This window comes from Populus euphratica, unplaced genomic scaffold (assembly GCF_000495115.2).
Source record: "Populus euphratica unplaced genomic scaffold, PopEup_1.0 scaffold491.1, whole genome shotgun sequence".
NCBI classification, from domain to species: domain Eukaryota; kingdom Viridiplantae; phylum Streptophyta; class Magnoliopsida; order Malpighiales; family Salicaceae; genus Populus; species Populus euphratica.
Window position 1 is genome coordinate 151,459 of NW_011500375.1, and position 22,098 is coordinate 173,556.

The 22,098-nt window shown below is 34.4% G+C and overlaps 1 protein-coding gene across 1 annotated transcript; it reads right to left on the minus strand.

Moving 5' to 3' along the window:
- Window positions 1-689: 689 nt before the first annotated feature.
- MBD9 (methyl-CPG-binding domain 9) lies at window positions 690-17,896 on the minus strand. Its single transcript, XM_011010644.1, is given in 10 exon segments — window positions 690-1,334; window positions 3,798-6,008; window positions 6,691-7,125; window positions 10,749-10,847; window positions 12,137-12,469; window positions 13,805-14,110; window positions 14,394-15,092; window positions 15,212-16,297; window positions 16,469-17,150; window positions 17,337-17,896. Coding segments are annotated over 10 exon segments (6,576 nt in total). The 5' UTR covers window positions 17,762-17,896; the 3' UTR covers window positions 690-1,034.
- Between the last annotated feature and the right edge of the window lie 4,202 nt (window positions 17,897-22,098).

Sequence of the window (22,098 nt, forward strand, 5' to 3'; positions counted from 1 at the left end):
TATGAAGCTCTGATACCACTTGTTCGAGCCTGAATAAGTTTAAGCAGTTAAGCCTCTCAAAATTGAAGATCTTCTCAAAATTGAAGAATGAAGAACTACACATTTATTCAATAGTAAAGCTAGTTTATATACTAAACCATTACAACAAAAAATAGAAAAATATGCAACCCATGTATAGACATGGTTTAGTGGAATATTATTAACTAACTCAATTTGAATGAGTCCATCTAGGATAGAGATTTACTACAATCGCACACCCAATCTCATTTGCTAGACATGAATCTAACAAGCTTGACTTTAAGGAACCTTTGAGAGGGATAAAATGCATGGATCTCTATGATCTAATAAGTGCTAAAATATGCTTAGTGCTTGATGTTGTCATTCTAAAAATACACTAATAATGAGGCATCGCAATGAGATGGCGCAGGTCATTCGTGATGCAAGACTCCTAATTTATTTCTTCCATAAGTTTGAATGGCTAGTATACGAGGGTTGTCGACACGTTAAAACATGCATTAGAGGGCTGTCTAAACAACAATTAAAGAACACGCTCATAAAAGCGTGGGGTTTGCTGGTCAGTCAGATTTATCTCCCATTGACTGATTGAGCTAATTTCTAAGCACCCAACGCATTCTTTGACGCCATGAAAGGGATCCCAAAAAGAAGGATCATGCTGTAACGAGATGAAATTGAAAGAAGACAAATTGGTGAATTAGAATAATCAAACCTACAGCTTAGAAAATGGGTGTAGATGATTGATGGTCGAACCACTATGAAATAGAGATACCATTACCCATCTTCCTACTCTTGACTCTTCCAATTTCTTTTTTTTTTCTTTTTTCTTTTTTGTGAATGATACATTGATTTTTGTGTGGATTAGTTTCTTGGAGTATTTTGAATTTCAAAGAAAAAGGAAAGAAACAGATTTTATTTTACACCTCATCGACAATCTACCCCACTTTCTCCTTCCCCGCCTCACCCCAAGCCTTTCTTCCGTATGCTAGATCCCCGAGCAAGCCTGGATTCCCTCATCATCATTCTGGTTCCTTCCTTTTCTTGTTAGACTTCCTGCTTACTTTGCTTCTGTCTGTTAGATCCAAACCAGGCAATGGCTTCTTATCCAGCATACCCACAGGCTTCAAACTGTTGGTTGAATCTAAGTTTGGCGTGGTCTTCTCGTATACAATCACAGCATCAAGGGAATATATTCGTAGAGCTAGTGATGCAATTGTCGAAGTGTTGGCAGCAGCAGAAAACGATGACCAGTACCACCACTCATTCCGCAAATAATCTGTCTTAATCATCTCCTCCAATATAATTGTTGCTTGGATCATCTGAAACGAAAAGAGCATTTCTTTGCAGGTTATCATATCCAGGAGCAAAGATAACTAAAACCATGTTGAAATGAGTACAATAATCCTCAGATTATATCTCATTATTTACAATTGAAACAAAAAAGAAAATTCTATTTGCAGCCTTGCCATATATAGGAGAAAAATAACCAAAAACTATGGAATTGAAATAAATACAATAATTGTACTACGTTTGCTTTTGCGGTTGGAGTTGCCTTCACTCCAACTGACAGAAGTGTTTGGAAATGGAAAAGCTTGTGTGGGACCCATTCAAGTCAGACCATTGATTTTGCAAAAGCAACAAAAACATGATTTTGGTGCTTTTATGAAAGGGAATTGATTATTATTGTTTTGTTTAAAATCAGAAAAATAACCTTTAGATATTGTTTGGAAACACTAAGATATAAAAAATATTTTCAATACATGTACGTTTGAGTCATTTTCAGAACATTTTTTAAATAATCTTTTATTCAACCACATGTAACCAAACACTTTTAATTCAACCTTTTCTCCATAAATGCTTTTTTTGAAACCTTGCTTCTTTTTTCATAGCGGGTAAGCCGCAACAATACCAAACACAATTGGATTCTATCTAATTATCTACTTAATATAAAAGACCAGATGGGATACATCCAACCAGATATGAAGATAACATCAATGAAATATTGAATGAAGGTTCAATTAAATAAGGTCATATATACTGAAAATGAAGTCAACAACTCAATTCCAATAAATACAGGAATAAAAAAAAGGAACATATATCATCAACAAATTCCCGATAACCAACATTAGAATTGCATCACTGCAACTACTACATAGCAAATGTGCTCTTAGTGCCACCAACATAAGCAGAAGCATACATGCCACTGCTATCATACAATATGTGCACAAAAGTAAACATATATACATAAATGATTTGTTAATGCATGTCAGGTAATCCTAACCTGGCTACTATTTTGCCAGATAAAAAATGTACCCACTTCTATTTCAACAAAAAAACAAAGTTGGTTCAGTTAAAAAACAGTCCCACAAAGATCTTTTCTCCCGTGTCTAAATTACAGACTACAGATTTCCATCTCCATTTTTCTTTTTCCAACCAAAATTAGAAGTCACATTCATTTTTTTAGAAAGAAATGAAGTTTCTATTGGTAGAAAAATGAGATAATATACCATAATAATCTAAAATTTTTGTAATGATAATCATGTAAATTTCATCTTGCATATTGCTTTATCCTGTTTAGATAAAGAACTTTCGAAAACTTCTACTATTTATTAACACAAAACAACAAAGATGATTGTCAGATTTATAAAAGAAAAATCAAGGGATAGAAGTGTGGATGCATCAACGACAAATAGTTCAGTTTTTCTTTTTAGCAATAACATGATGAAAGCAAGAACCAATATAAATTAATATGGAAAAGAAAAGGCTAATCTCTGTTTGGAAAAAATGTTCATGCAGGAGAGAATGGTTGCTTGTTTTTAATTTCAGTTTGGAAATTGTTTCCCTTTGTTAACTAGTGTGCTGCTTATAAAGGAGGAATATGGAAAGCAACTTTAATATGTTTTCTAGATCCAGTACAAATTCAGAAAATTGGAAAAGACTTCCCAGTTCTTCAGATGGAAAAATGGTTTTTGGACACAGTTGTGTTATCTATTTCTTGTGAAAATTTGTTCTATAGAACAGCCTTCAGTTTTCCACAATTAAACAAGCTTTAATGTTTTAGGCTTCTGTCACTAATTTCCTATTCAAATTTTGGCTCTCATAGAAACAATATTTACACGTTAGTTAAGTGGTGAAGCAATAGTAAGTGAACTTTTACACAAATAGGCTTCTATTGAACATTCCACAGAATTTTTAATGATGGAAAAGCACAGACCAAAATGGCAATCTAGTGTAATAACAATTGATCTATCTTGTTTTCATGTCTTCTTATGGTGCTAAGAACATAAGTAGTCATCATGTGGCCATTGGTAGGATTGAAACTTATTACTTGCTAAAGAAGCCAAAACAAGTTAAATAATTATCATTAAATTCTTCAATATGTGAATCATGATCTTTTACTAAGTTCATCAACATATCCTAAAAGTGTGTGGCTTATGGATTAGCAAAATGCCAGCCAACTGCAATGGCTTATGGGTTAGAAAAACAAACAGGCATGCGCACATGCATGTGGTTTTCATATTCCCCCTGTTTTTATTACCATTTCAAGAGTCGCACAAGTTTATGAAGTCATTGAACTAGAAATGCCATTGCTCCTCCACCCCTTAGCTCTCAGAACATGAAATGATAACAGAAACAGCACAAAAATAAGTCCAACCAAAAACAAATTCATAAGCACATCAAAACATTTGTAGCAGCACCAAAGGTTTGATAGGCATGCAAAATGCATTCTAATGGGGTAATGAAATTAGCACCCAAAGAATAACAAAAGCAGTGAGACAAACCTCATAGATTGATCCTGCAGATTTAACATGCACACGCCAAGCCAATCTTCTATCCAAATGCACTTTTGAGGGTTTAAGTGCTTCTTCAGGAAGGGCCGCTTCCATATCAAGCAAATTGATCTTTAGTAGCCTTAAAATATGCAAAACTTTTCCAGCTAAGGGCCTCAAGGATGACCGAGGAACTACACAGCAGAAACCAGCCCCTATTTCAGGAAAATGTTTATTTGAAGATTTCTTTTTTCTATGTTCCACATATCCTGGTGGTGGCTTCTCAGTTTTTGATACTTTGCTAATTTCATTTGCAACAGATTTCCATGGAGAATTATCACAAATATTATCAAGGGCTGCACTGCTTTCGCTCTTTTTTCCTTTTGAAACAACCATACTTCCATCAATACTCAACTCATCACCAACAACACCATTATTTTCTCCATGATAAATCAGCATTGACATGGAACGATTGAGGTAAGGTGAAAGAGATGTGATAAATGAAGGAACCCCATTTGAACCAATAAGACCTATTTTATGTACCAATTCCTTGTTGGAATCTTCTGTCACAAACTTGGAACTGATTTCACTGAAGTCATAGGGGCATATCCCTTCATTTTGAGATTTAACTAACCTCGACCCAAGCCCAGAGGAACCACTTCTAGAAGTTTCAATCATGTCCATTTCACTGATAGGCACCTTTTGGGTGGTCTGGGATTTCATATTCCCCTTTACTTTTACAAAACCACTGATATATTCACTCTTTGCATTGGCTGGTGTAATTAAATTGCACCTATCACCATTATGCTCATTGAATTCAATATCATCTGAGAAAGTTTGGTGGCAAGAGAGGCAGTGGTGTCTGGAAGGTAAAATGGGCTCTAAGCAATCACAACGGTACATTTTCCCCTCGCCAATCACTCTTGCCCTTTTGACCAGCTTGTCACTCATGTGGAACTCCACCAAGGGACCATACTTCTTCTCCAGAAACATGGCAGCCTTGGTAACAAGATAATTAGAAAAGGCAGTATTGTTGTTGTTTGTGATCAGTGACGAAGCTTGATGCTCTTCTTGAACCAGGTCTCTAGTTTGTCGTGTCTCTTGAAATCTTTGCTTCAGACACTGTGAAATGGACTCTTTCAGTTCTCGTTCCTTTTGTACATCATCCTTCAACCAGCTAATGAGCTGTTCAATTTCCTCCTCAGTTTCATAAGAAACACATGGCGAGCACATAGCCAGAACATTATTTGAAGTAGATTGGAATGGAAAGAAGGTTTTTTGCTCTTCCAGATTTAAACGAGTGCCAAACTGACCTGAATTCCTTTGCTGCAATGTCAAACTTCCATCAACAATAACTCGTTGATCACTACCTCGTCCAGTTGAAGCCCAGTACAAGCGACCTCTGGAATCGGAACCCAAGAACTCCCTCCGCACAGATAGTTTCAAAAGTTGTGATTGTATCCTGCTAATCGAGTTCTGCAGATGAAGAAGATCATTCTTAACAGCACTCAACTCAAGATGGAAGCCTTCTGATTCATTGATAGCAACAGGAGGCACATGCTGACTCACACAACTGTTCTCTTCTAATGCAGTGCCAAATCCTACATCTGGTGGTGGTAGAAGAGAAGTGCCTCTTCCAGGATATCCTTGCAAGTTACCCTGGAATTGAATTTCATCCATGTCACTAATTATTTGAGACAAATTATTTGGTCCAGAGGATTTTTCATTTTCTTGAGAAGGTAATTTACTGCCATCCACAACAGCAAGGGGATCATTTACTTGCTCTTTAGTATCTGTATGATTCAGAGTTTGGCCGTTACAACTATGATTTTTCCCAGAACTTGATACAGAAGGGTATTTATCGAATCCATTAATCCTAGTCCCATCTTGAACACCATTTAGTGCTGACACATCATGACCAAAGGAGCTACAGTGGCTAGGTCCATCACTCAAATCAGGTTGTTGTCCCGCCTGCTTAGGCTGGTTTGGAATTGCAGAAACGAGGACTTCCTTTAAACCAACTTCACCAACTGCACTACCATCCATATCTGCAGCTCTGGAAGCCAGAAATTCTTCTTTTGATTTCATGGTTTTCCATTCCATAGAGAATGCACGCAATTTCTGCTGCAACTCATTTGTTGTTTCTGCACACTGTTCAAGGTTTTGACGAATAAGACCTGAGCTTAGCAGCTCATCACATAGAAACTTTAGCAAGTAGATTCTCTGCCAATAAAGAGTGAGCTTGTTAAGAGAATATGAAAAACAAGGAGAAAAAATAAATACAACATCATAAACTAAAAGCTCAAGCAGACACAATAATGTTCACTGATTTTATTGCCATCACTGTTATATTGTTCCCATCAATTACATTTGAACAAACACTATTCCCTGTACCAAACTGTAAGGAATAGTAACAAATTCTATCAAACACCACAACCTTTTCCCTCATGAGAACAGAATATCTCACATGTGACAAGACAGAAAAAATCATGTATGAATCACATGGTAGCATCTCCATATATGAGCCTTTCAATTCAGTGTCTCTCTCAGCAACAGAAAAGTGACTTGAAACAATTTACACCTGACATTTTAAAATTAGATATTTCATTAAAGCATTCAACAATTCATGCATGTGATAATTTTTGAAGGGGATCTCGATGTCACATTTGATTAATTTCTCTCTCTTTTAAAATCAAAATTCACTGCAGAGTTTTGCCACAAATGTCTTCGCTCAGGGAATAGTGGGAGGTAAATTTGAGTTTGTGCAGTTCCATTATGTATAATTCTTCAGCTTTTGAGTTCAAGGAAATAGTAAGGCACATATGTCTAGAAAAGATAATATGTCAAGACCTAGCAAGGCATATTGGAGTAAGAAAGGTACAGAGCACTAGGTCCACGCACAAACCTCATCAACGCTAACCTCCCAATACTCTTTTTCTTTCATTGTAACAGATAACTGTGAGAGTTTCTCCAAGTAAACACGGGTAATTTCTCCCTGGTACTTTTTACAGTGGACTATCCCAATAACCTGTGAAATTCCTGATGCCTCCTGAACCACATGTTTGCTGGCAACACAAGATGGACAATACCAGTTCCCTTCGGGAATCCTTGCAAGTGGAGGATTCAAGCAATAAGTATGATACTCGGCATCACAAGTATCACATAACAGTACACTGTTATCATCTTTATCAACACCACATACTTTGCAGACCCCTTCATCCCAAGGAGCTTTTGGAACCTCGTTTATTGAAGCAAGAAAATCATCTAATTCTTTCTTTATTTCTGCACTTATGTGATCCAATTTAGCATAACCCTCAAATTTCTTAACAAGTGTGACCACCTACATGAAAAAATAAATACATATATTATATCTTCATTAAGGCATCAATAAATGAAGAGATAAGGAGTGATGAGTGACATGAGCCACAGTAATGCACAGGGGGGAGAGAGGGAGGAGAGGAAGGAAGAAGGTGATGGGGACATCACATTTAAAATTTACCACAAAACAGCAGGAATACACAGAAACAGCGATAAAATGATCACAGATAATTCAAAAACTTTATACCCCAAACCAAGACATCTACCACTGATGTGTATTAATTCAAAAACTTTATACCCCAAACCAAGACATCTACCACTGATGTGTATTCATTCAAAAACTTTATACCCCAAACCAAGACATCTACCACTGATGTGTATTCTTTGACCAGAAAGATGTCTGGATTGATGACGAACCAATTAGTCTAGCCTTGGGTTTCCAAGGAGGAGGACTATTCTCTAAATGATATAGCAACTCCATCAAAGAGGTAAGAAAGAAGGTCCATTTAACAACCCACCTAGGGTACATCATCATCATCACTTCATATTCTTCAGAAATTTGGATTGTCTCTTGTCCATGTTTTAGTTGATGGATTAATAAGACACACCCTTACATTGTGACAGCTTGGTTAAATCAGTCCCCTTCCACAGGTTTTTTTTTGGGATACTAAAGTTCACTATCTTTGTTCCATCACTAACCCAACCGTCCATCCAACTGCATGCAATGAATGATTTTGGCATCTGTTAAAAATTTCATAGTGGAACCTATGGTTCTCAAATCAAGTTTCAATTTATGCTAGAAAGCATATTTTAAATCACATCAAATTGCGGATTTTAAGATTTGGAAACAAAGAAAAATATATTGCAAAAGATAAATACCACACTACAAATTTCTAACCATGTTTATTAAAATCTCGGATTCAAATAGTAAAATTCATTTTTGTGTAAGATAATAGTAAAATCAGAATTTTAATAGATAAAATCGTAAAATTGAGATCTTATGGGATTTTCTAGGACTTTATATCAGCTCAAATTTTTTGGGCTACTTCCTTGTAGTCGAGTTTCCTCTTCTTTTTTTTTTTTTTCTTTTCTTGTATTAGTGTATTATTTATTTTAATCTTGGAGCCCCTGTTTAGTTTTAGTACTTTGTTTTCTCTTTTCAATTTGAGAAGGTGGATCTTTTTTCTTCACTGTTTAATTTATGAGATATGGATAATGAATACTTCTACTGTCTAATTTATGAGATATGGATAATGAATACTTCTATAGTGGATTTGATATTTAATATTAAAAAACCAAAATACCAAATATTTTTAATGCCTGAACATTTGCTTTTGTTTCTAGGCTGGGTGGATCAAACATCTCTAAATGAAGGTTTGCTATTGTTACTTTATACATCTACAAAAAAAAAAATGAAGTGAAAAAATTGTTTGTTGACTATAAAAACCAAGGTAGAACATGATTTAATCTTCATCTCGAATGCTTTAGATTTCAGTTAAGTAGGAATAATTGGAGATGAGTTTTCAAAACATCGTACATGTTTATTAATTACTGTTTTCATCTAAAAACAGCCTATTACTGATTCTTTTCATTTCTCGTTTCTCCTCACATGAATTATTGGTACTTCTTAGCTCTATGTGAATACGCTCCTTTTGTCCAAAAAAATATAATTTCCTTGTTTTACTTTATGTGTGTATGTGTACTTCACTTAGATATGAATTAGATGCTGCCCACAAGAATATGATTTTTGTACCAACTGTTTGAATTATGATAGTTAAGGTCCATTGCATGTTCTTATTTTGTAGGGTTTTAATAATTCACAAGGTCTCATGATATTACATTCCAAACTTCTGATCCGGTTTTTTGAACCCTCCAATGATCCTAATTAGAATCCTGATTTTAATAACCTTGTTTCTAATAAAAAAAAATTTATCGAGCAGATGGTATATCAAGTCATTTCACTTAATCAGTTTCAAGTTATTGAAGACTGTAAAGTCTCAAAATTCAAAAGATTAGAGAAATTGTTCCATGATACTTGGATATCCTAAAAAGTAAATTACTTTAAAGATATCCGAAAGCTAATTTCAAACTAGTAAAAATACTAAACCAGGCAATTTTAAGAAAAAGTAGTAATCCTCCCTAATATTGATATCACCATTATCAGTAATCTTGCACTGTTTCACCCTCTCCTTTCTCTTTCTTTACAGGAATTTTGATTTCTTAATTCAATTTCTTTACATTTTGTCGTTCAAGATTTCTAGATTTGGAGCATCTTTGATGTTAACATCTCTTCCAAATTATGCATTTTTCCTCTAAGGTTTATTTTTTATTCGAGTTGACTATGCCATGCAACAAACCATAGCAAGTTGAATTAAATTATAACTGAATTTCATGATTCACATCCATCTATGATTCAGTCTATGGCTCACATTGTTTTGTATGTAAATTGTGTAGAATCTGAAGATTTATCTCGTGATTAAATGTCTACAGATTTTTAACAACCATATTAACTAACAAGTGACCCAAAAAAAAAAAAAATTCAGTGCAAGTTATTGAACAGAGCTATCTATTTGTCTCTCTCTCCTTCATGCTCATCTTCATTGAGTTAAGCCTCATGATAGTTCAAAACAACAAAAATACTTCTATGCAATTTGTCAGAGAAAATGCAATCAAAACACAAATAAGAGGGAATGAAAGAACCCATAGAAGCTCTACCTCAACCAACCAAGAGATACGACCATCCAGAACATAGCTAAATCATAGCTACCAAAATACACCCAAGCAAAAGCACCATGCTATTCCACCACTCAAGAAATTCCTAGACTTGTGGAAGTAAATATAACCAAATCATAGAGCAACTTGAAGTAGGGAATCTTCATAACAATGAACTTCACCAAGAGAGGGAAACAATTAATTAACTGGCCACAATTGTTATTGGGATACTTTTGTATGATGGAAGCATGAAAAGTGATAAGAGTGAAGGTTTTTGGTTGGTGGGGAAGTTTAAACAAAAGGAAAGGGCAAAAAACAGAGAAATTTAAAGAAAGACCCTAACTTGGCATACAATTTATGATTATATGCTTTTATGTGGTACATACCACGTTTTCAATGATATCAGCAGTTAACAGCCACGCCATCATTCATCTAGCAGACATCTACTTTTGGACTATTTTAACAAATATATATAATTTGACAGAATAAGAAAACTCCAATCAGAGAGGTTTTTTGATTCCCAAATTTTTTTCATACATCACAAATTTATTTTCATAATTTATTCCAATATGACTGTCCTGAAAAGCTTCAATTCTCCCAAGAGCAGCCACATACTTAATAACATGATCATTCAGCTAAAAGTTTAACTTAATGCTAAAAATGAAAATTCCTGACAGCATCATGACATGAACACGTGATAATTTTTAATTTGAGGACAAAAATTTCTAAATGTGAATACATCATGTTACTGAGATCTTCATTCATGGCTAACTACGACTGATGCATTAAATACATGTACATAGCAATAACAGAACAAGTTTAGCGAGCTATTGAGAGAAGACATAGTGGAAGCTATTATTTCCTTGAACATGACTGCTAATAATGAAACAACTTCAGTAAGAAGTGGGGAGAGGAGGGAGCAGAAGTTATTACCTCCTTTTCAAACAATGATTCAAAGTTTTGGGAAAGTGTCTCAGCTAATTCAACCAAATCACCCTGTTCCCTGAATGCCATGCGTACATGGCTCCATAACTGCCAGGTAAGAGTAACAGTAAATAGATTTCACTACCAATCAAAGAGTAACAGTAGTAAAACATTAGATCATCCATAGCAATCTATCAAGTTAGAAAAATATCAATAACTGAATTCAGCAGAACTGGTTGAGATAATTTGAAAAGAAAGCATAAAGATGATTGAAATTTATTTATTTTTTCCATAGGAACAGAATACATACTAGATCATTTTAATAAAATGTGAAGGTGATGTAATTCTGAAGAAGTTATACATACATACATATACATATACATATACATATACATATATATATATATATACATACATATATATAATAAAGATGACAGAAAACTTAAACACTACTTTCTCCAGGACACTTACCAAAAAAATGAAAGCTATAAAGATAATCAGCCATGAAACTGCATTACAGATTTGATTCGAACAATCACACATTAACATTCAATGGACTTTTGCAACTTTTCCTACTGCACTTGAAAAAATGTTCAAATCTTCTAAAACCTAACTCTTCAGAATTAGGAAAACAACTCCACAAAAGCAAATGGAGAAACAGAAAACAATTGCCTAGATTAAATCCTGATTCTAGAATTAATTCTTCGTAGAAAAAACAAGAAAACATATTTACCAACCAATTATCCAGAAACAAGGACCTGGTTTGAATTTCCATTAATGTAATTCTATTGAATTAGATGAAATAACACATGAACCAAACAAGACTGTTGTTTCCTAAGGTGTACATTTTGGGCAAACAACTGCTAGTAGTGTCTACCACTGGCAAAGCAGAAAACACTTCTTATTTTTAATTTGTAAACATGTTCTCCACAGCTTTCTATTTTCTGAAAGAAAATTTAGAGCTGGAAAATCCTCCACCAGCAAACAGAAGCACACGAATCAAGTTATGTGAGATCCTTAATACATTACAAATGCTAAACATTACACCAATCATGTCTTTCCAAGATGACAGGAAATCTATAACCCACCTTGACAATAAGAAAAGTAGAGCCTTCAAAAAGTTTCAGAAGTGATAGAGAATAAAAATTGATACTGAAATTTTACCACAACTTAGTCACAGGGAAGAACAAAGAAGTTCACTACCATATCCACATATAAATGCAATAAGAGCACTAATTCAAATAAACATACATCAGGAGTTGAATGAATGAATAGCATACAGAATTAGTTCACGTTTGCAACATGCAAAGGAAAGGCTTTCCATGTTAGATAGCAACGAAAAGCTAGAATCATCAAGGGATTTCCATGTCAAGCCAATTCATAACAAGTATACAAACCTCTCGAACATCTTCAAGAAAAGATTCATGTGAACCACCATAGGCTCCAGCTGCTAATCTCAAATCAATAGTCCTAAAATCCAGAGGACGAGAAACCATTGCTGGAGATCCAAGAAGCCCCTCATCATCAGTGTCGCAAGAATTTCTGAGATTTCTTCCCAGCAAGGTGCAAAACACTTTTGAATCATCTGCAGCAGCAGCTTCCCGCAATACAATACGACATTGTTTCATTATAATGTCAGAAATAGGTATCGATATTTTCTTTTTACTTGTCTTGACCGCTTTTTGCTGGACTCCAGTTAATACATCTGCTAGCACTGAAAGCACAGCTTTCTGTGTTTGATCAACAAACAGCAGTAAATTCAGAATCAAAGCCTAAAAATCAAATTCTCATAACAAGAAATAATACTACGCTGAAGCATACTCTTTCATAAATCATTTTCAACGAGTAAATTATAGGTGAAGGCTATACAGGACAGAAGTAAAGGGAAAACAAACAGTTTGAAGAGATCACCTTCATCAACAATAAGGCACCAAGTTTAATCTTAGGAGCACAACATTCTTACATACAATTCACCAAATTACTATACTGAAATAAAAAATTGCTGCATCAATAGATAGTTTGGACACACATGTTCAAGCAGGAACTGCAGGTCTCAAATTTCAAAGATAAAAAGCATGAAGGTATAGCACATTATTCACATCATTTTGGATCTTATCACCGTTTCTGTTTCTCCAAAGGTTTTAAATCCTGGCCAGCAAATTTTCACTAAAACCATTATCTTCAAATTTGTAATGGGTACTTTGAAAAAATGAACACAATTAAGTTTCCAAAGAAGAGCACAATTAAGATAAAAGGCTTTTGTGAGGATATAAATATTGTTTCCATCTCATATTGTCTTTAATAATACAATTACATTTCCAAGAAGCAATGTTCATCAATTTCATATTTTTTTAAATCATTCATATGCACTGGGGCTTTTAAAAATTTGTGCGTCAATGTCTCAAAGCTTCTGTTATGAACACAATTGGAGGTTGCAATCAAGTGTCATTATTAATTTCACTTGAAAATTTCCAACCAGGTAAGATTTTTGGTTCCTAGAATTTACTTTTCAACCCCACTCTTTTTGTTGTTTAAGAAAAACACTATGGCAACACCACCATTTGAGTTTAAAGTAAAAGTAACATCAACTGTTTCTGCTATGGTTTGAGTAGTACTACCCTTCAAAACTTCCATGTTCTTTGGTTTACATATTTTATTTTGAACATCAAAGTCTTGATGTCTTTCAACAAGGGCCAGAACAACCATGATTTAAAAATTTTCCATCGAGTGCTATAGTACTCAGAAAATTTTCGTGTACAGCAAAAGGTTTTCTGCTCAGCATGACTTGTGAGGCAATGGGAAAGAAAGCAGATTTTAACTTCATCTTATGTTTGAAAAGCCAATCATCTTCTCAAGCTCTAATTATTTAAAGTGCATCCCTATTTTACCAACTGAATTAACTGCACTTTTAAACAGAGCTTAAACTGCATTGGGACAGCACCTTAAAAGATCAAAACAAAGTAACATTCAGGCTACAGTGACAAAAATAAATTAATAAGCATAAGCACAGAAAAATATACATCACAGAAGAGATTCAAACAAGGAAACAGATTTTTGTACAACACCTTTGTAGGTCCTGATGCATTGCCCTTGTACACTTCCTTACTAATTGAATGTTCCAATCTTGCTTTTGCCCATTCTGGTGGACATTTCTCCAGAGCATCGTAAACACACTTTCTGATTCTAGCTCCCACATTAGTGGGTAGCTTTCTAACAGGTTCCAGCACCTGTGCCCACTCTGGGATGTTACCATCTTTCACGTTATTATTTTCATGATCACAACTTGTATCAGCTGTTTCATCCTCTATGCTAAGAAAATCCTTTTTTCTGCTCAAAGAACCAAAAACTTTTTTTGTAGCCTCTGCAAGAAACTGAAGGCAAAGGTTAAGAAATTAGTGTAAATTATTGTTTTTTTTTTTGTAACTTTCACTGCATCTGGAAGCAGATAACAATCACACACATTAAAGCATATGCAGAAACCCGCACCACCAAGCTCAAGTAGATGCATCATGTTGAAGATCCTAACACTCGATTCCTTTCTGAACAGGGCTAAAGATAAATAACAAATTGTTTCTCTCATGCTACTAATAATTTTGAAAAAAGGTTTTCAATAAAATGTTTTGAGTTGATAGGGGGATTAAGAGTCAATCTTACAAGTGCATCTGCTTCCATGCCTGCAACTCCAGTAAGAGCGCCGCAAAGCACCCCACCATCACCTTGTATGCAGCGAAACACTCTGCCCATTTCACGACCAGTAATCTCAGCAGATTCAAGATTACCATCCATAGTTAAGACTGCTAAGATGTATCTCCTGGCTAACTCTGGCCAAGTCAATTCATTAATAGGGAGCGTATTGAGGTTATTTCTTCTTGTTGGAGCTGAGCTATCTGCGTCTTTTCTCCTTCCCCGTTTTGATTTTGTCTCCCCAGAATCAAAATTTGGATCTACTAGGGGAGCGATCTTGCATTGTAGCTCACTTATTAGCATACCTAACAACGAGCAATGTGCATTAGTCGAAGCTACACCACTGCAACTGATGTGGGAAACAGATGCAGCTGGAGCTTGGCCTCCATCCTTCACTCCCATCCTACATCCTTCATCATTGACACATGCATGTGAATTACCCTCACAAACCGTCATGCCAGATTTATCAGGTAAAAATGAGTTTAGTCCACTCGTACTATCTGCTTCATAAAAATCTATGGCTTCACTACCATGGACCTTGTTCTCAAGATTCTTTAGAAGATGAGAAAGATTAGACCATGGATTGATAAGTTCTTCTTCAAGTTCCTCTAAGGAAAGAGGCTCTTTCAAACCCAATATTTCATGGAAGCGCCATAATAACTCCAATACCTGCACAGACCCAAAAGTGTGAGCCCTAAAGATTGAAGCAACTAAGCTCTCTATCCAGAAAGAACACACTGATTCCTTCAAAATCCTATACAATACAAGTAATTAGCATATGCACACACCTGATAAAAGTCACCAACAAGTACAGGAGGGAGCCTGGAGCACAAAGGCCTCCCAGGAGGATATTGATAATCCCCCAAATTCTCTTTAGCCAACCTGGCTTTTTTGGATCTTTGAAATGAAGCATCTGGTTCTGATCTACTTTTTCTTTTAGCCATTAAGAATCCATTTCCAACAGTTGGAGACACAGAATAATGACCCCTATTAATCAGAAATTCATACTTTGAACAGGCATTTGCACCAGGGAGCTGTTCTATCATTTCTTGAACGAATTCTGTATCCAGCCCAAATCTATCCTGATCCAGCCATTCTGATAATGTAGAAGAGAAAGCCTCAAGTTCACCCTGGCATTCCAATGGGATTCCAGCAAAGCTGGGACAGCTGCAAAATTTGGCTAATGAGGCAGAACTTACATTGCTATTTTCATTCTTGGTATACAATCCTGGTGAACCCATTTCATTATCTGCATGGTTGCAGGAGACCTTAAGAGTACCTTGCTGTCTATGTATTTCAGAGCAAGCATCCACTAATTTCTGAGATATCACTGTCCATGCTGAAGTTGAGGAACGCTATTCCACTGAAATCTCACCAATCTCCTCTCCTAATACTTTATCACTGAACAAAAAGTTTTCAGACCTGCTATCAAAGGAGCTAGTTTGCATAATCTCCAATGTTCTATTTGAATTGCCCTGAAGACAGGTTAGAACATCATCGTATGATGGCGGGGGAGGGTCTGCAAGAATCAACTCAATATTGTCATCACCATCGCAATCGATATTGTGGAAAATCATATGATGACACTCTTGGTTATTGTGACTACTATACTGGCCACAGTTTGTCCTAAATAGAACAGTTAGCCCCTGAGGAACAGGCAACAATGAGCATGAGACCCTCCTAACCTTGAAAACAGGTCCAGAATCACCGCCATCTGATACTTCACACAAAAAAATGGATCCAGTAATCTTATCATGCCAACAGGATCTATAACCTACAGGCCAAATCAGGCTAGCATTATGATATGTAGGTCTCACGTCGATTTTTCCCAAAGAAAGAACAAAGAAGTCTTCAAACTGGACAGGAAGCCCTTCCTGAAAGAAACATAAGGCACAGTAGCATGCACAATAATCAGGCAAACAAAGAAAATGAAATATTTTGATGAGCACAAGTTGGACTGTATTTTTATCACCATGGCAGCAGTGGAGAATTACAACTGTATAAATGTAGAGTCAAGGTTAAGCGTAGATTGAATGTGTACTTACATTAGATGGCTGGAAATCAGATATGCCATCTTCTTGCATCTCAAATTCTCTAACTTCACCAAGGTTAGCGTTGTTAATTTCAATACTTTGACCATTGGAAAAAAGCTCCTTGCAGTACCCGCTCACCAAAGTTGTTTTGTGTTCAGAAAAATCATTGATAAGTGAACATCTCTTGGACTTGCTCTTTCTGGGTAGATGCAAAGTTTCCTGCAGAGAGGGAGACACGTAACTTGTAGAGTCCGTGTCGATTGAATTACGATGAGGCATGAGGCCAAGATGGCAAGCAACGTCAGACATCGAGTGAAAAGTCTTTCCATCTGGAGAACAATAAACTGCATAGAGGTCATAATTACTGATAGAATGTTTAAATTCGACACTCCAACCTTCTTCCAGAACACCATGCCTTTCAGAAATGAATTCTCTGAGACCCTGCAAGAAAATCTCACTAGGATTGCGAGATAATAATCTAATGGTTGTATTATTCCTACTTCTAAGGCTTCCTTGAGGGAAACTTATCCCTGCACCCTCAGCACTTGTATCTGCAGTTTGCATAGGACGCATTGCGTCTGAGACAGGATGCATCCGATGCCCAGAACTTAATCCATACCCGGTGTAGAAAAGATTTGAATATGTGAGGAGGGGGGCACCAAAAGAATTATCACCCTGACTCTGAGTGTGCTTCCTAAAATAAATGTAGATGGAAACAGTAAGTATATATGAGGCATCTTCAAAATGAAATAGATATGTAGTTACAAAAACCCAAGAGCGCATTTGGCATGAATAAATTGAAAGAATGATTAACAATAATAATCTATGTACTTAGTTAATTAATTAGATAGATAGATAGATAGATAGACAGCAGTTTCACCTCAAATTTGAAAGCAAGTCATCATCGGCATCGCTTGGTGGCGAAGCGTTGATGTCCAAAATCCGTTTAACACCTAATGGCCACCGTTTGCTCTTAACGCCGCCACTAAGGCACTCTCCACATAGCCATTCCACCGAATTAATAGCTTGCCTTCCTGCGCAACCTAGGTGGAAACCACGCTCGCAACCGTCACAAACAACCACTTGGCCCCGCACCTCCGGCTTTCCGCATGCCCCGCACATCGATCCCTCGGCCCGCAAGCCAGCAGCCCTTCCCGGCGCCGGGTCTGGGTTCTCGTGAAAGGACAGCACCACATCCAATGAATTTTCTGTAGGAGAAGAGGTCGAAGTGGAGGGGATCTCATTGAGATCGATGCCTAGAGGGGAGCGACTCGTTATATCGCTTGAATCGGTTGTGAGTTTCATTATCCGAGTTGCAATAGCAACATACTACTAGTAATAATAAGCATTGTTCGTCTGAGTTGTCGTTTTGTTTGGTTTTTGAGAGAGAGACGGGAACATGCTCCTAATAAAATATGTATGGTATTCGGTGAAGACTCAAAAGCGAGCGAACAGTCATGCTGTTGGGCATCACTATTTTTATTTTTATTTTTATTCTTATTCGGTTCCATTTGTTTTTTAAACTATTTTAGTTTTCATTCGGTTCCATTTGATTCAATTAAATCTTCGCAATATATATATATATACTTACACATGCATGTGTGATGTGTGTGTATGAATGTATTTTTATGTGTGTATGAGAGAGAGAATAATGCATGAATGCGAAAATGTCTGGCAATGTGATTTCATGTAATATGAATGAAGTGAGGTGTGAATTAAGAGTAAAATATAATTTTTATTTTTAATATTTTTAGACTATAAACTAAAAAAAATTAGAATTTATTGATGAATCATGCAAATCCAATATTGGATCATAAACATAGAAATCTCACTAGTTTAATGTCAAATCCTTTTTAAATTTCATGTTAATATTTATAGAAAATATAGCAAGTCACAAGCAATAATATTGTTTATACTAAAATTAAACCATTTATGTGTCAATTGATTAAAACAATAATTAGTCATTGTTAATTAAAAAAAGGTGAAATTAGTCATCAACTAGTAAAAAAAGACAAAATTAAATAAAATATAATTAACTTTAAATTATCAATTGATCAAGTTTATATATAGAAAAAAAAATTAATAGGATAAATGGTAGATTTTACATATTGATATGAACACATGTACCTACCAAAACAATGCGTATAAATAAAAAAAAATATAAATTAAGGTTGAACAATTATAGTAAACAATTTATATAGAATTAAGATTTTATATTTACATGAAATTCTATCTATATAATAATATAAGTAGGTCATTTAGTAGCTTAAAACAATGATAAATCAATCCTATAAATATAAATTATTATGTGATTTATTAATAATTTTTGGCTACTTATTGCTTTATTTCTTTTGTTTTTTAGATTTAATTATTTATAACTTTTTTTATTTCTTTTCTTTTTCATTCTTTTCTGTTTGGGTTATTGGCATTTTCTCATTTATTTTGAACTTGTTAGAGCCAAGTTTAGAATTATATATTTCATTTAATTATCAAGACTACCATATGTCTGCATTTAGGATTAAGTTTTTAATTTATTTTTTTTGGTTGACATGAAGAAACAAAAAACAGACATTAGTTAATTAAGAAATCAACAATTAATCAATAAGTTGATGATGATCGATCATTAAAATTATATATCATATCAATATATTAGCACATCTAACATGACTAAAATATTGATGTCTTCTCTTAAATATAGGAGTATTAAAGTAATAAATAATCCAGCAAAACAGTGGTCGAACCACAAGGTGATTAACTATATAAATTATAAACAACAACAACAATAATAAGTTAAAGAGAACTTTAAGATTATAAGATTAATGTGAGGATTAAACAAAAATAAAAATAAATGTCAAGGTTAAAAGATCCAATAACGGTATTTCAAACAAATATAATATAAATTTTTTTTATTACTAAACTAAAAACCACAAATAAAGGAGGTTCCAATCAGATTACAAATTATTAATAACATGACCAAAAGATTGATATCTTCTTCCAAGTGCAAGAGTGTCGAAGTAATAGATAAACCTGGCACGATAGGGGTAGAACCATAAGGAGGTTAATTGTATAAATTATAAACAATAATACAACAACAAAAAGAAGAAGAATAATAATAGTAATAGTAATAGTAATAGAAGAAGAAGAAGAAGTTGATGAGAACTTTAATATGGACGATCAATGTAAGGATTAAATAATAATAACAACAAATATCAAGGTTAGAGAATCCACTAATGGTATTTCAAATAAGTATAATATAAACTCTTATTATTCAACTAGAAACCACACACAAAGGAGGTTTCAATTAGATTATGAATTATTAACATGATTATATTAGTTATCTTATTCAAATAATGCTAATACTTATAAATATTGTCAAGCATTCATGATTATAACTTATATTAACAACAAATCAAATTCCTTTCATAGCACAGGTGTAGGTTATACCAAACGATTGGGCTATGAAAGTGCCAAGTATTTTTTGTATCAAGTTTTATACAACATAAATCTAGATTAACTATTTAACAAGCAAAGTATTTAGAGTGAATAAGATAACAAATACAAAACACGTTAGTATCAAATATTAAAGTTCATGTTAAGTTTACATTATACTTATTCCTACATCATTAGCGTAACATTTTCACCTTAACATAATAAACTTAGCTAAACACAATGAAAGAGAGAAACATAAATAAACAAGATAAGAACATAAATAAAATAAAAGTTAACTAAGTAAAGGAAATGAAATAAAAGGCATAAATAAGATATTAATAAAAGCAAAACTTAAGCATTACAAAAATACAAAAAGAGAAAGCAAGAGCATGATCTTTATTTGGAAACCAAGATGCCTAAATACATGGCAAATGCCTCCTTTTTAGGTGAAAATTTGAAACTATTGATTTGATGACTAATTATTGAGTAAGTGACCAACTCTTGACTTTGTGACAATTCTTATCTTTTTATCTGCCCAAAACGTTATTGATAACTTTAGAATTTGAACCAAACCTCCACATAAAAGTTGTAGGAAATTATCTCAGTAATTGATACTTAAAAGTGTATTTTTATCAAGGTTTTATATCATCATTTTGCACTTGAAGTATTAATAACTCCTTAACTAAAGCATGTTTTATAATAATATATCTAATAATATAAGATACCTTTAATTTGTGGTAAATGTTCATTTTAAATGCAGGCCTATCACATAAATGAAAGGATTGACTGATGACTTTAAGAACTTAAATTGCAAGGATAAAGAGATGGCCAAACTTAGAAAAGAGATGTCGGTGCAATCCAAACCAGAACACTGCTTGGTAATTGGGTCATATCTGGAGCTACAGATCTCAGATTTAGGTCCAATTTATATGGATGGAAAGGTAAGACATAGGCCTACAACTTTCATATGGAGCCCAAGATCTAAAAAGGCCATTATCAAGTCCAAATTGTAGCAACAACAAAGAAGCCCGAATCTGTCTTCCAGCCCGAGCACTGTTCGGTATTTTGGCCATATCTGGAGTTCTAGAAGTCCAAATGAGCTGAATGTTTTACACAAGAAAGCTGAGACAATTGCCTACAACTTTCATGTTTGCAACTGGCTCCAATTTTGACGTTATCAATGACGTTTTGGGCAGACAAGAGAAGATAAAGATTGTCACCAAGTCAAAAGTTGGCCACCCACTTATCAATTAGTCATCAAATCAATAGTTCCTAATTTTGGCCTATAAAAGGAGGCATTTGCCATGCATTTAGGCATCTTGGTTTCCAGATCAAGATCATGCTCTTCCTTTCTCTCTTTGTATTTTTTATGCTTTGTTTTCATTAATATTAAGTTTATGCCTTTCATTTCCTTTCCTTTACTTAGTTAACTTTTATGTTCTTATTTTGTTTATCTATTTTGCTTTCTTTCATTATGTCTAGCTAAGTTAATTATGTCAAGGTGAAAAGGTTACACTAATGGTGTAAGAATAAGTATAATGTAAACTTAATATGGACTTTAATGTTTGATACTAACATGTTTTATATTTGTTATCTTGTTCACTCTTTAATACTTTGCTTGTTAAATGACTAATCTTGATTTATGTTGTATAACACTTGGTACAACAAATGCTTGGCACTTTCATAGCCCATAATGTATGGTATAACCGACACCTGAGCTATGAAAGGAACTTGATTTATTGTTAACATAAGTTATAATCATGAATGCTTGACGAGATTTACAAGTATTAGCATTAATTGAATAAGATGACTAATGTAATCATGTTAACAATATATAATCTGATTGGAACCTCCTTTGTGTGTGGTTTCCAATTCAATAATAAGAGTTTATACTATACTTGTTTGATATACCATTAGTGGAACCTCTAACCTTGACATTTGTTATTATCATTGTTTAATCGTTACATTAATATTCCATCTCAAAGTTCTCATCTTCTTCTTCTTCTTCTCCTTCTTTTTCTTTATTATTATTATTATTATTATTATTATTATTATTATTATTAGTACTACTACTACTACTACTACTACTACTACTACTACTACTACTACTACTACTACTACTACTACTACTACTACTACTACTACTACTACTACTACTACTACTACTACTACTACTACTACTACTACTACTACTACTACTACTACTACTACTA